Raw genomic sequence first — 15186 nt, forward strand, 5'->3', positions numbered from 1 at the left:
AGCAATGAGAGGTGTAGATGGAGTCCATGGATGGGAAGTTGGTTTTCGTGATGGTCTGGGCTGTGTGCACAACTTCCTCTATTCTATGCATCCAGAGAGAATGCTTTCTGTGGTGCATCTCTAAAAGTTGGTGAGGTTTCTCATGCACGTGCCGAATTTCTGACGCCACATGAGGAAGAAGAGGTGTTTTTGTGCCTTTTTGACCCTATTCATTGGTGGCTTGCCTTCATCTGCTGAGGGACTAAGCTCTGGAATTCCCTCCCTAAACCCTTTTGCTTCGGTCTGCTCCTTCGGGACTCCTGAAAACTCGTATTCTTGCAGGCACTTTGTTACTCTGATATTCCATTGCTATCTTAGTGCCGGCCCGTTGTGCAGCACTCCCATAAAATGCTGGTGAAGCGTGTGGAGGTTGTAACACCTGTTCAGATTTGCAAAGTCAAATTGTTATTAAATTTTAAACTGAGCCAGCTTTGGAAAGAAATTTATAATGTGGAACTTCAGAAAACTCATAATTCATCATTTTAAATTCTCCGTTGTAAGCAGGAGATAAATCGTGACTCAGACCATCATTTCCGTATCAAAATGGCCCTAAGACACAGGCCTGAAATTTGTTGTCTAAAGTGAGTATGCTCGTCGGTTGTTTCTTCATCCATGTGATATGGGTGTTACTGGCTAAACTAACATTTACTTCCCATCCATAGTTGTCCCCTTGAGAAGGTGGTGATGAGCTGCCTTTGTGAACTACCACAGTCCATGCGCTGACGCACAATGCCCTTAGGCATGGAATTTCAGAACTAAGACTCAGTAACAGTGAAGAAATGGCAATATATTTCTCAGTCAGGATAATGAGTGGTTTGAAGAAGAACTTGCAAGGGGTGGTGTTCCTATGTATCTGCTGCCCCTTGCCCTTCTAGATGGAAGTGGTTGCAGGTTGGAAGGTGCTTCTGAGGATCTTTGGTGAATTTCTACAGTGTATTTTGTAATTAGCACACACTGCTGCTACTGGGTGTTCGTGGTGGAGGGAGTGGATGCTTGTAGATGTGGTGCCAATCAAGTAAGTGTCAAAGTGTTGAGTGTTATTGAGGCTGCACTCATCAAGGCAAGTGAGAAGGAATCCATCACATTCCTGACTTGGGCCTTGTAGACAGTAGGCAGATTTTTGAGAGTCAGGAGGTGAGTTACTCACTGCAGTATTCCTAGCCTCTGATCTGCTGTTGTAGCTGCTGTGTATATGTGGCAAGTCTAGTTCAGGCTCTGGTCAATGGTAACCCAAGGATGTCGACAGTGGGGTATTCGGTGATGGTAACACCATTAAATGTTAAATGACCGTTTTAGATTATCTCTTGCTGGAGATGGCCATTGCCCGGCACTTGAACCTGGGTCCCCAGAACATTGGCTGAGTTTCTGGATTAATTGTCTAGACAATACTACCACAAGGCCATTGCTTCCCCCTCTTAGATCTGCAAGCAATCATTATAGTGCCTGGTTTATCCAATACTTTGACTACTTCCATCAAACCTGGACAGCAACAGAATAGCGTAGGTGGTTCTGTGATCTGGCGTTCCCATGAATTATAAAGTTGGAAAATTGTGGGGTGCATTTCCAACTTCCTAATCTGCTCACTGAGTGCAGAATCAATTCAGTTGAATAGTTCCCATTCTTGGATGACGAAAAGCTGAGTTAAACTTGTTTTGGTGGGATGTTATGGCTTTGTTGCTTGTTCAATTAGTTTTGTGTTAAATCTGTCTTCTGTTTAAATTCAGATCACTTTGAAACATTCTATGACGAGACCTCGGACAGTATTAGATATTGAATTTTTAAAACTTATAGCACACATTATTCTGTGTTAAAAGCCTTGAATCACTTCCCTGAAAAGTAGCGATGTATCAGTGGCACTAAGAGAGCAGCATTAACACTATTTATACTGAGTGAGTAAAGTGTAAAATTGCTGTATTTCTTGATGGCTGCTGTATCGTTAGACAGATGGCCTGATGGTGAGCTTAACTCGACGTTTGTAAGGAGAGTCCTTCATGGTAAACTCAGCCCATGCCCCTCGCCCCTGTAAATCCATGTGTTAAATATATTGCACCTCCCTGTGTGCGGCTGAATGGGGGATAAGTGGCCTCGAGTTTGCTGCTTCCCTCACTGTTACATCTCACTGTATCCCTTATCAATGCCTCATGCTGTTTTAAGACAATTTCAAATAACGCCTACCCCACGCCTCACAGTCAGCAGGTATTTGTTTTGTAAATGATAACGAAATCACTGAGTATTTTTTTGTATCTCTTTAGGTGTCTGCCTTGGAATGCAGTTGGCCGTTGTCGAATTTGCACGAAATGCACTTAACTGGCCAGGTATGAGTCAGCAAATCCCATTGGTTCAGTGAAATGTTCCATGTTTGTGTTGGTGTATCATTGTTCCGTTGCTTTGCATTCTGATAGGTTCGTGGCAACTTTGTAGCATCTGCCACATGAGGGGTGGGGATCAATCAGAACAGTGATTTACATTCTACCAAACAAAACAGTTGTGGTGCTTTAATGCAGAAACTTCAAAACTATAAGACCAAGTGTTTGGATGTTGCAATAATTACCCTGATCCGCAAAATCAAATTCTGATGAACTTTTTTTAAAACTGAAGCCAAGTTTGGAATGAAATTTATGACAAAAAGACGTTGTAACTCTTGAGACCCGCTCAATTGCAATTCATACATTTTGAATTCCCCATTCATAAGCAGTGCTACAGGAGACAAGTTTATATTAAATTTGACTCAGGCCATCATTTTGATATCGGTCAGTTTTTGAAATATTAGCCTGAATCTCGTAGTCCATGGTGAGCAGTGATGATGAATCACCTGAAGAAAGTTGCAAAGGTCTAGTGATCTCTGTGAATTGCCCCATTTCCCAACAATGGCTTGAATCTGGCATCAAGTCAAGACGATCTTGAAATGGCCACCAGTAGTGCTTCCATCATGTAGACTAAGATCCAGTGACACTGACCAGCTCTGTCAGACCAGCAAATTGGGAGCTAAAGTGCACTGACAATCTTTCATTTTTGTTTCATTCTCTATTAAATATAAAGATTGGGACCAACATGCAGGATTAAGGTAACAGGTGAAACACATTCCATTTTTGTTTATTACAACGGAAAACTTTGACATTCCACAAACATAAAATTTGTTTTCCAGGGCCAAAGAGGTTTTTTAGAAGTCAGTATAGATTTAATTATAGTTGATGGAAGATGTGGTGGGGTTTTTTTTTAGGGTTTCTTCAGAGAGGCTAATAAAGATCAGGGTTTTACCAGTTCAGTGATTTCTGCTTTATGACAATCTAGGAGGGTCTTGAATTCACTGAAAGCAATGTCTGCACTTTGCACTCAACCACACTTTTTGTTTCAGTGGATCAGTGATGGTAGTTTTATGACAAAATCAGGTTTATGTCATAATTTGTGAAGTTTGGCTTGAGTTTGTAATTTTGGATCACCACGTGAAGACTCCACTTTCCATTCCAACCAACACACGTGTTATCGTTTATGTTCCCTTATTAATGCTATAATCCAAAATGTGAACTGACCATTTTTCAATCAAATCGGTACATTCGGCAAACAGCGTTTAAAATTTTCAGTGCCTTGGTTTTCCTGTCAAGCAATTGTTTCTTTAATAGTTATGTTTTTAATAGGAAAATGAGCTTTCAGGATAGAGCGGAATGTGAAGCATTTGCCAAAGCCAGCCCTGTTTCCTGTGCACAACATTGCTGTTTAATCACTGATCTTGTTAATTCAAGTTTAAAATAATATAAAATTTGTTGTTTTGTTGTGTACATTTTCTTTTACAGATGCTAATTCTACTGAATTTAATCCTGATACAAAGTATCCTGTGGTACGTATGCAATATCCACTGAATATGTTTGGGGCTGAGCTGATCAGCCATTTCCAATGAAGCAAGGGTGAATGTCTTTATGGCCCATTGTTTCACGTGTCTCTGGAACAGCAATATTAACCTCTTTGGCAGAAGGCCCATTTGCTTTATCACACGGTGTGTTAAAGAACACAGTGTTTTGTTCCCTCCATCCAGGACCTGGTTTGTTTTCCCAGCAGCCCAGCTATGAAATGCCCATGTGTTTCTCACATTATCACATAGTGATAATGTCACTGGATTGGCAAGAGCCAGTGAGTAAGACCAGCACAGTCGCAGAGGACAACAGGCTGCTCTCTCTCATTAGAGGGAGATAACTGCTGGAGGGATTGACCTGAAGATCACTGTGCCTCAGACAAGGCTCAGGGGTAAGAAGGAAGGACCTCCATGGTTCAAGACACCCAGACTGATGCACAGGTTCACTTCCCACCACAACAGCTATTGGAATTTAAATAGAATGTATAAATCTGGAATCTGAAGCAGGTGTCAGTAACGATGATCCATGAAACTATCAACAATTGTTGTATGAATTCACAGGGACGTGGATGGGGTGAATAACCAAGGGCTTTTTCCAAGGGTCGGGGAATCCAAAACAAGACGGCATAGACTTAAGACGAGGGGGCAAGATTTAAAAGATCTGAGGGCAGCCTTTTCATACAGAGGGTGGTGTTTGTATGGAATGAGCTGCCAGATGAGGTGGTGGAGGTGGGTACAATTACAACATTTAAAAGGCATCTGGATGAGTATATGAATAGGGAGGGTTTTGAAGGATATAGGCCAAATGCTGGCAAATGGGACTAGATTAATTTAGGATCTCTGGTTGGCATGGATGAGTTGGCCCAAACGGGCTGTTTCCATACTGTACAGCTGTATGATTCTTTAGCTCACAAATGTCCTCCAGGATCTGAAAACTGCTGCTTTCGCGCATTTTTGCCTACATATGACTCCAGACCCACAGCAACGTGGTTCACTCATAACTGCCCTCAAAAATGGCCCAGTGGCAATGAGGCATTGTTCATGGACAATTGGGATTTGCTGGCCCATCTAGAGATGCCCACATCCCACAAGAGAAGAACAATCAATAATCCAGGACAACATTAATGGTTGTTGAAACATTTTTTTTCTTTATTCATTCACGGGATGAGGGAATCACTGGCTAGGCAGCATTTATTACCCATCCCGAATTGCCCAGAGGGCAGTTAAGAGTCAGTCACATTGCTGTGGGTCTGAAGTCACATGTAGGCCAGACCAGGTAAGGATGGCAGTTTCCATCCCTCAAGGGCTTTAGTGAACCAGATGGGTTTTTCCGACAGTAGACAATGGATTCACAGTCATCGTTAGACTCTTGATTCCAGATATTTATTGAATTCAAATTCCATCAGTTGCTGTGACGGGATTCAAACCCAGGTCCCCAGAACATTATCTGGGTTTCTGAATTAACAGTCCAATGATAATACCACTAGGCCACATCCTCCCGCATGTGTGCGAATAAATGAAAGCCAAAACGGATTTGTTTAAGGATGTGTAAAACAAAGAGCTGGAAATCTGAAAAAAGAAACAGAAATTGCTTGCGTAACTCAGCAGGTCTGGCAGCATCTGTAGAGAGAGGAAACAGTTAATGTTTCGAGTCCAGTGACCCCTGTAGAACGAGACAATGGAGGGTGGTCGATGTTTGGAACTCTGTAGACACTGGACCAGTTAAATCTAAGATAGGTACCTTTTTTAAGTTGAGCAGAGGTATTAAGGAAAATGGGCTTAAGGCAAGTACATTGAGTTAGGCCACAGATCAACCAAAGATTGATCAATCACTGAATGGTAGGAATTTGTGTCACCAGTAGACAGGGTGGTTGAAAAGGCATTTAGCACGCTTGCCTTCATTGCTCGGACCATTGAGTATAGGAGTTGGGACATCATGTTGAGGTTGTACAAGATGTTGGTGAGGTCCCTCTTGGAGTACTTTGTACAGGATGGAATGATATTATTAAATTGGAGAATATGGAGAAAAGATTTATGAAGATGGTACTGGGACTGAAAGGTTTGATTTATAGGGAGAGGCTGGAACTTTACTCGCTGGTGCATAGGAGGTTGAGGGGTGACCTTATAGAAGTTTATAAAGTCATAAGGGGCATAGATAAGGTGAATAGTACTCCCAGGGTAGGGGAGTTCAAAATTAGAAGGCATATTTTTAAGGTGAGAGGAAGAAGATGTAAGGAGGACCCGAGGGACAATTTTTCCACATAGCGGGTGATTCATGTGTGGAATGAACTGCCAGAGGGAGCGGTACATGCAGGTACAGTTATAACATTTTAAAAAACGTTTGGACAGGTAGATGATTAGGAAAAGCTTAGAGGGAAATGAGGCCAAACACAGGCTAACGAGACTAGTTTAGTTTGGGAAACCTGATTGGCATGGACGCGTTGGGCCAAAGGGACTGTGTGTGTACAGTATGTCTCTATGGCCAAATGGCCTCCTCCCTTCCTGTGTTGCTAATGGAGACCATGTTGATCTGTGACAGTGCTCACCAGAGAATCTGCTTGAACAAGTCTTGCTGATTCTGTCGGTCGCTAGCCACCAGAAAGATGGTTGACTTTGCGACAGAATGCGAAACCTGATTTCCCAGTGGCAGAGAGCATTGAAACTTACTCCTTGTTGTCCTTAAGGTTGATTTGCATTACTATTTGTTACTAACCTTAAAGGAGTACAGATCTGGCAGAGTGTGCAAAGAAATCATTTAAAGTATCTCCCGACTATCAAAACTAAACTACAAAAGGAATTTGTTTTACTTTGATTGCCTATAATTATACAGGATATGCTGACCACCATCATCCACTTCTGTCAGGGACTGGTCTGTTGGATTGAGAAAAAGATTATGGAAACAGAGTCACATCTTTTAAACTGCCACGCCATTTGAGGTCAGAGATTTCAATGCGTCTAAGACGGATGGCTAAGTGGCAAAATTGAAGATGAATTATGTCAATACCTATGTCATAAAAACATAAAATCAAGAAACAGGAACGATAAGAGGTAGACAAACAGGAGGCTGGAAGAACACAGCAGGCCACAGCATCCCCCTGATGGATTCCAGCATTTTGTCTTTAAAAAGGAACAAGAAGAGGCTAAAATTGTTTCAGAGATAGTAGGAACTGCAGATGCTGGAGAATCCGAGTTAACAAGGTGTGGAGCTGGATGAGCACAGCAGGCCAAGCAGCATCAGAGGAGCAGGAAAGCTGACATTTCGGGCCTAGACCCTCCTTCAGAAATGGGGGAAGGGAAGTCAGCTTTCCTGCTCCTCTGATCCTGCTTGGCCTGCTGTGTTCATCCAGCTCTACGCCTTGTTATAACAAGAAGAGGCACTTTTGCCCCTCAAGCCTGATCTGTTATTCACTGTGATCTGTCTGAGCAAGTACCCCTGCTGCAGCTTCCCATGGCATACAAAATGCTGAAATGCAATAATCTGTTCCTCCTTGTATTGAAAATATTGATTGCCTGAACTTTCTGAGGTTGAGAATTCAGAGATTAAAAAAACTAAAAATATAGCATGCTGCAGGTGTTATTTTGCAAGTTGCTGAGGCCCAATCAAGAGTTTAAAGATGATGCCTTATGCTAGATGAAGATTTCAAAATTCTGTCACATTGTGTGCAGGTGATTGACATGCCCGAACACAATCCTGGAGAGATGGGAGGAACCATGAGACTTGGCAAGAGGAGAACGATCCTGAAGGAAAAGAATTCAGTATTAAGTACAAGTTTTAAGCTTATCTTTTGGAGTTGCTTATCTTGTTCTGTTTTTTAACTCAACCATTCATGGGATGGTGGGCCACAATTTGCTGCCCATTTCTAGTTGCCCTTGAGAAGGTGGCGATGGTGATCTTGAACCGCTGCAGTCTGTGTGTTGTGGGTTTACCCACAATGCCTTTTTGGGAGGCAATTCCAGGATTTTGACCCAGTGACACTGAAGGATCTATTTCCAGGTCAGGATGGCGAGTGGCTTGGAAGGGAACTTGCAGGGGGTAGTGTTCCCATGTATCTGCTGCCCTTATCCTTCTAGATGGAAGTGGTCGTGGGTTTGGAAGGTGCTGTCTGAGGATCTTTGGTGAACTTCTGCGGTGCATCTTGTAGATGGTCGAGATGCTACGGCTGGTGGAGGGAGTGAAAGTTTTTGGATGTGATGCCAATCCATGAGCTGATGTGTCCTGAATGGTGTCGAGCTTCTTGAGTGTTGTTGGAGCTACACCCATCCAGGCAAGTTCCTTCACACTCCTGACTTGTGTTTGGTGGACAGGCTTTGGGGGATCAGGAGTTGACCTACTCCTGTAGCCGCAGTATTTATCATGCCAAGCCCAGTTTAGTTTCTGTACAATAGTAACACCCAGCTGCTGCAAGATTCCATAGAGCAATCAGGCTTGGCGCACTGATCGCAGCATTGACTTAGGGTTCAGTTCAGTCTGTATTTACCAAACTGGTGCTGGTCTGTTCCTAAATTGTAACCTCTTAAGTAGAAAGTATTATTTAAGTGTAGGATGTGGTTTATTTCATCTGCAGTCTGTATTCAGTGATGAACGTAATAGTTGCCTTATTGATTCATTTAAAAGCCATGGCTCATGTCTTTCCATCTGCTTTACTTTTGAAGATATCTTTAACCACACTGAAATCAGGAATTATTATCCTGGATTTTGCTACAGGAATGTCCCCTGCATTGATTGCAGTTACACTGTTTGAACTATCATCCCTGTACTGTCTTCTTGAAAGATTACTCTGATTCGTCCCACCCTCCTGCTCTTTACTGTGCATCACTAATATATTTTTCTTCCTTAAATTATTTATCAAGTTTCCTTTTGAAAGTGACTCTTCAGTTTTTTTTCCTACTGTCCTTTCCATCACTGCATTCCACATCTTTTCTCTGCATCAACAAAAAGGAACATCTATTTTCCAAATTAAAACAAAGTAGTGATGAGAATTATGGCAAAAGCAGCCAACATCAAGCTAGTTCATCAAAACCTTTGCTCCAGACTATTTGGCCTGAACTGAGGCTTGTTATTGATTTGTTTGGTTTGTTATTGTCACATGCCCCTAAGTACAGTGGAAAGTTTTGTAACTTTCTGGCAGATCATAGCAAACAAGGACATAGAGATCATAGGGCTAGACAAAGTGAGGCATACCGGGTAATGGCTGCAAAGGAGGTGCACAAGCATTAGATTTGAAATTAGAGAGGTCCATTCAGCTGTCTAATAACAGCAGGAGAGAAGCTGTTTTTGAACCTGTTGGTCCATGCGTTCAAGCTGCTCTATCTTCTGCCTGACAGAAGAGGTTGGAAGAGAGCGTTACCAGGGTGGGAGGCGTCTTTGATGCTGGCTAATGAGTCACATAAATTGAGTCCATAGATTGGATGTTTGCTTCCGTGATGGTTTGGGCTGTGCACATAACTTTCTGTAGTTTATAGCCCTGGGCAAAGGTGTTGCTGTGCCAAGCTATTATGCATTTAGATAGAATGCTTTCTCTGGTGCATCTATAAAAGTTGGTGAGGGTCCTTTATAGACATGCCGAGTTGCTTAAGCTGCCTGATGAAGAGGTGTTGGTGTGTCTTCTTGACCATCACATCTACATGGGAGATGCAGGACAGATTGTCAGTTATTGTCCCTCCTGGGAACTTGATACTCTTGACCCTTTCCATCTCAGCTCCATTGATGTAGACAGTGGCATATCCACCTCCTTTCTTCCTGAAGTCAGTGATCAGTTCTTTTGTTTTGCTGCCATTGGGAGAGAGATTGTTATCATTACAACATAACATCAAGCCCTCTATTTCCTATCTATATTCTGACTCATAGTTGTTTGTTATCCATCCTACCATGGTGATGACATCAGCAAACTTGTAGATGGCATTCATATGGAGTTTGGCTATGTGGTCCTGGGTGCACAGGGAGTACAGTAAGGGGGCTGAGTACGCATCCTTGTTGGGGGTTGGGAGACAGTGTTGAGGATTATCAGGGAGGAGATGCAGGTGTCTATCTTCACTGATTGCGTTCGGTGTTTGTACTAGTGTCATTAGTTTTTAAAAAGTTTTAACTTTTTTCTGTGCTTCCTTCAGGGAGGTTGTATAAGGATTGTGACTACGTTGAAGAGCGTCATAGGCATCGATACGAGGTACAAATTGTTTTATTCCCCCCCCCCGCGCGCGCACACACATAAACACGTGCGCACGCTTTCTGCGCTCTTTGTCTGGGAAAATGAATCCGCAAACTGTGTAGTTTTTCATTGTAAAAATATTCTGTCAAGCCTGTGAAGAACGTTGAGATTTTCCCCGTCATGTTTTCTTAGTTTTTAAGTTTATATTGCTGTGCTTTTCTAATTGGTCCTCCTTTCAAGAAGTTGCATTGGATTCTTTGATGCCAAAAGCCTGTTGCCCAATCCACCCAAAAGTTCCATCCTGAAGCACAGAACAAAAAATGCTCCAAACCTGTTGTATTTCAGGTAAATCCAGCAATGAGAAATAACTTTGAAGAAAAGGGATTTCATTTCGTTGGCCAGGACGTGGAGGGAGAACGAATGGAAATAATTGAACTAGATGGTGAGTGAGGAGATGTCGCAGTCATAGAGAATGAGATATGACACAAGCTACTGTTTAGAAAATACTCTGAATCTCACAGCTCATTTTATTTTAAAGGTTACTATTTGAACAAACATTTTGGAGAATGCATTATTGTATTTACATGTTAGCTGGATGACTAACGCCATTCGTTGAATGGCTAGTATCTGTTTCAGGATAACACAGTGAGAATCCAGTTCCAGTCCAGAGCGTTTCCCCTCAAACTGGATACAGCAATCTATACAGACAACTAAGCCCTCCTCTGTAATAGAGTGACATGCTGAAGGGCCCTCATGAACTGTGGCTGACTACCTACTTGTGTATTTAAAATTTTAAATAAATTTACAGGCTGCTTAAATACGCAAGCCTGACACATTGACTGCTGGAATATTTTGGAGTAAAGTTCTGTAAACTTATAAAATAATGCTGTTTAGTTTTGGACACCACTTTTGAGTCTTTCTTCTTATTCATTCATGGGATGTGGGCAATACCAGTTGGACCAGCATTTATTGCCTGACCTTCACTGCTGCTGTTACAGGTCACCCACTTTGCTGTGGGTCTGGAGTTACATATGGCAGACTTGCTTGCCTCAGTGAAACCTGCTGGCTATTTACAACAGTGGTTACATGGCCAACAAACTTCTAATTCCATTGTTTTAAAAATTGAATTCACATTTAACTATCTCCTATGATCAGATTTGAATCCTTGCTCCCATGGAGCTTAGTCGGATTAGCCAAGTGACATTACCCCTGTGCCACAGCCCCTCCTCCAGTCTGTAATTTTGCACATTACCTTACGGTGTTAAGAATTATGGAGTGCTGGCTGAAGTTCTTATTGTGATCAAAATATTGTTAGCGTCTTGGACGAGTGTCTTCTGATAATCTGTAACAATTTTTTGATCCAATTTTTTTATCTGAGTGCTTCCGCTGTTTCTGTGGTGAGAAAAGCTTGTAATACAGTTTCTAGCTTGACAATCCTATCGGTAGCCTCCTCAGTTACTGACCGGGGAAATGAGGCCGCAGATCTGAGTGCCAGGTTTGTGTTGATGTGTTCCACAGACTATGACCACAAATGCACATTCCTCAAACTCCATCACCAGATCAAGAGGCTGCTGAATTGTCCATTCCCTTTTTGGAATCACTTGAGCGTCTCCCACATTTTTACTCTGCTGTTTGGTCAGTGAATCGTAGGGTCCCTGCAGTGTGGAAACAGGCCATTTGGCCCATCAAATCAGCACTGACCCTTTGAAGTGCATCCCACCCAGTTCCAGCCCGCTACCCTGCATTTACCATGGCTACCTAGCCTGCACATCCTGAGATAGATAAAATAACCTAACCTACATTCCCCTCAATTCACTGCTGTCCATGTGCATGTCCAGCAGTCGCTTAAATGTCACTAATGATTCTGCTTCCAAGTATTTTTCAGACCATTTGATAGAAGCTTGATGGTCAAAGGAATCGAAAGTAGTATTTGGGAATATGGACTTCACATCACCCAAGAGATGAGCCATGATCGTATTGGTGGGTGGAGCAGCCTTGAGGAGTCGAGAGGTCTCCCTCTGCTCCTGTTTTGCACCAGCTCCTGTTTCCCAGAATGACCAGGAATATTTTTAGTGCCCCTTTGTCTTTCTGAATGAGCATGTTAGTTGGAGGACCAGTGTGGTTCTGCGTGTTGATTGTTTGACCTTCATGATTAATAAGCTCTGCTCAGTGTAAATGTAGTCGAGTGCATCTCTTGAGGAAGTGTTCTCACCCCTGTCTTTTTCAGAGCATCCCTATTTTGTTGGCGTTCAGTACCACCCAGAATTCACCTCCAGACCAATGAAACCGTCACCACCTTACTTGGGCCTGATGTTGGCTGCTTCAGGAAAACTTCAGCGTTACTTGGAAAAGGGTTGCCGGCTGTCGCCCAGGTAACTAGCTCAGATTTTGTGTCCCTTCTCCCCCTTTTCTAATTGATTCAGCGGAGGGAATTACAATGACAGTAACGTAAGGAAGTTGCGGGCAGATACAGATGGGTTGGTTGAGTGAATTGCCAACCATCTGAGCAACAGCACAATGTGGAAGAATGTGACACTGTTCACTTTGGCAGGATGAACTAAAAACCAGCAAATTACTTCAAACGGAGGAGCACTGCGGAATTCTGAGGTGCAGAGGGAATTGAGTGTTTTAGCCGTCAGTGTTCACAACTGAGGGTTTTTTAAAATTTACATGTATTGATACCATTTGTAGTTAGTTAAGAAAACCTTTTTTCTTATGGTACAGCCACTGGAATCAGTCTCCACATCATTCAGAGTAACATGGGGGGCAGGTAGAAAGGGTTAGGGCGCCATAGTGTTAGTTTTGGTGGATACAGGATGGAAACGCTAGCATTGAGCACATGGGCTGAATGGGCTGTTTCTGTGCAGTGAGTTCTGTGTACCTGACAGTAGCTACCCTGATAAGGCTGCAAAAATGAAGGAATAACCTTTAATGTCTGCCAGTGGGTTCTGCACTTCACACACTCCCCCCATCGCAAGCGTTACCCTAAAGTAAATCAGAAATTTCTGGGAAAAACTCAGCAGGTCTAGCATCTTTGGAGAGAAAGCAGAGTTAACATTTTGGGTCCGGTGACCCTTTAGAACAAACCTTTCCCTTTCCCGCTGCTCAACATTCTCGTTCCGCCTCCCCCCCACCATCTTTCCCCTTCTCGGACATTTTCAGCAGTTCCCCTCTGCTCACCCCTGCCCTCACCATGCACTACAATTTTCATCACCTCGACCTGAAAGTAATGGTGCAGATATTAAGTGACTAAGCATCTGTTTAATCTTCGTATCATTTTGTACGCTATTTGCTGGTTCAGTCAAATACCAAGTTTGCAGAAGAGAGCTGGACACGTACATACCTATAATTTTCATGCTGATATACTCTGAAAATGGAATTGGATTACTGTCAAATCTATCAGCAGTGTGTAACTATTGCTTCTTTGAAAGTAGGCAGCCTGCCTATTATAAGTCTATTGGGAATAATATTGCATATATATCCGTTTACATCTTGTTTAGTGTACCTGACTGGTCAAAAAATGTAATTATTGGAATCTTCAGAAGCTGCATTTTCAGAACAGAAAAGGAATTTGTGCTTTTGGCATGTAATAATTCCTTGCCTCTGAATATTAAATATTTATTATCCTGCATTACAGATCGGTGTCCTATCTGTTCAAGCCACTTATGATAGGACTGACTGCTGAACAGCAGGAGAATATTAAATTCTCATATTCATCAGTATTTAGAATTTAATTAGACTTTTATTTTAAACAAAATAAATGTTTTTTGTTGCTAGATTACAAGAGCAGAGATTTACAGTCTGCTGAGGCTATATGAGGCTCTGGTCCGATCACATTTGGAATATTGTGAGCAGTTTTGGGCCCTGTATTTAAGGAAGGATGTGCTGATGTTGAGGAGGTCTAAGGGAAGTTTACAAGAATGATTCTGGGAATAAGGGGCTTGTCATATGAGGATTGGTTGAGGATTCCTAATCTGTACTTCATGGAGTCTAGGATGAAGGAGGATCTGATTGAAACTTACAGAATACTGAGAGTCCTGGATAGAGTGGATATGGACAAGATGTTTCCACTAGTAGGAGAGACTAGGACTGGAAGGCACAGCCTCAGTGTGAAGGGATAACCCTTTAAAACTGAAATGAGGGGGAATTTATTCAGCCAGAGGGAGGTAAATCTGTGGAAGTCATTGCTGCAGAGGGCTGTGGAGGCCAAGTAATCAAGTGTATTTAAGACAGAGATAGATAGATAGATAGATTAGAAAGGGGATCCAGGGTTACAGGTAGTAGGTCTGAGAGAGGAGGTTGTGTCCTTTAGAGAATAACGCATCTGTTCTAACTCACTCAGAGTTCCACCATCGTCTTTTGTTATTTCAGTCTATGGCTCACAGAAACACTTAGGGTCCTGACTGGCATGTTGGCAAGCCCCATTTTAGGTGGATCACAGGGAGAGGTTTTTAAAGCCATTCAGATGAGGCAGATCCCACTTTGCACTTACTGCTATTTCAAGAATGACCTTGGCGACGTTAGCAGTTGATCTGCTGCAACTGCTTTGGGCCGAGGAAGGCAGCGCTTGGGCATCCTGCTGTTAATCCCTAAATAAACTGTTCAGGGTTGGGGTTAGACAATTGGTTTATATGTGTAAAAGGAAACAAAAAATCTTGAAGTTAATGAATGCCCTGTGACTTTGCTCTCTCCAGAGATACCTACAGTGATCAAAGTGGGAGCAGTTCGCCTGATTCTGAAATTGTGGATTTAAAACTGTCAGCTATTCTAACACAGGAATAATACTTGGTAAGTCATGTGGCCAAGCTTAGATTCTGGCTTCCTTTTGACGATGTCTATCTCCGCAAATCACAACTTTTTGGATGGTGTTCCTTTTAGAAAGAATATACATGATATAAAGGAAGTGATCTGAGGTTTCTGTCTTAAAGCCATTATTTGCAAATATGGTGGATGGTAAAAGTGTTCTTTGCTTTATAATTGCGTTAAAGGACTTTGAAAAATTACCGATGTTGCCTGCTGATCTTCCTTCAGCATTTATCACAGCCTGGGACGTACTTTCAAAGAGCAGTGGTGATGGAAGTACAACAGCCAACTTATACCTAGCCCCACAAACTGAACATGGATACACTAGGTCATTTGTTTAAACAATATTAG

General features: G+C 42.4%; 1 protein-coding gene across 5 annotated transcripts in view; it reads left to right on the forward strand.

Annotated features, from left to right (window-relative positions):
- The window catches only part of ctps1b (CTP synthase 1b), a 68883-nt gene that overhangs the window by 50207 nt on the left and 3490 nt on the right, over nucleotides 1–15186 (forward strand). For all 5 annotated transcript variants that reach the window (XM_048557921.2, XM_048557920.1, XM_048557917.2 and 2 more), the window contains 7 exons: nucleotides 2292–2354; nucleotides 3831–3874; nucleotides 7553–7649; nucleotides 9995–10050; nucleotides 10378–10474; nucleotides 12260–12404; nucleotides 14727–14820. In XM_048557921.2, coding sequence (XP_048413878.1) covers nucleotides 2292–2354; nucleotides 3831–3874; nucleotides 7553–7649; nucleotides 9995–10050; nucleotides 10378–10474; nucleotides 12260–12404; nucleotides 14727–14814 — 590 coding nt within the window. In that variant the 3' untranslated portion in view covers nucleotides 14815–14820. The remainder of the gene's footprint in view (nucleotides 1–2291; nucleotides 2355–3830; nucleotides 3875–7552; nucleotides 7650–9994; nucleotides 10051–10377; nucleotides 10475–12259; nucleotides 12405–14726; nucleotides 14821–15186) is intronic.

This window comes from Stegostoma tigrinum, chromosome 24, assembly GCF_030684315.1.
Source record: "Stegostoma tigrinum isolate sSteTig4 chromosome 24, sSteTig4.hap1, whole genome shotgun sequence".
Taxonomy (NCBI): domain Eukaryota; kingdom Metazoa; phylum Chordata; class Chondrichthyes; order Orectolobiformes; family Stegostomatidae; genus Stegostoma; species Stegostoma tigrinum.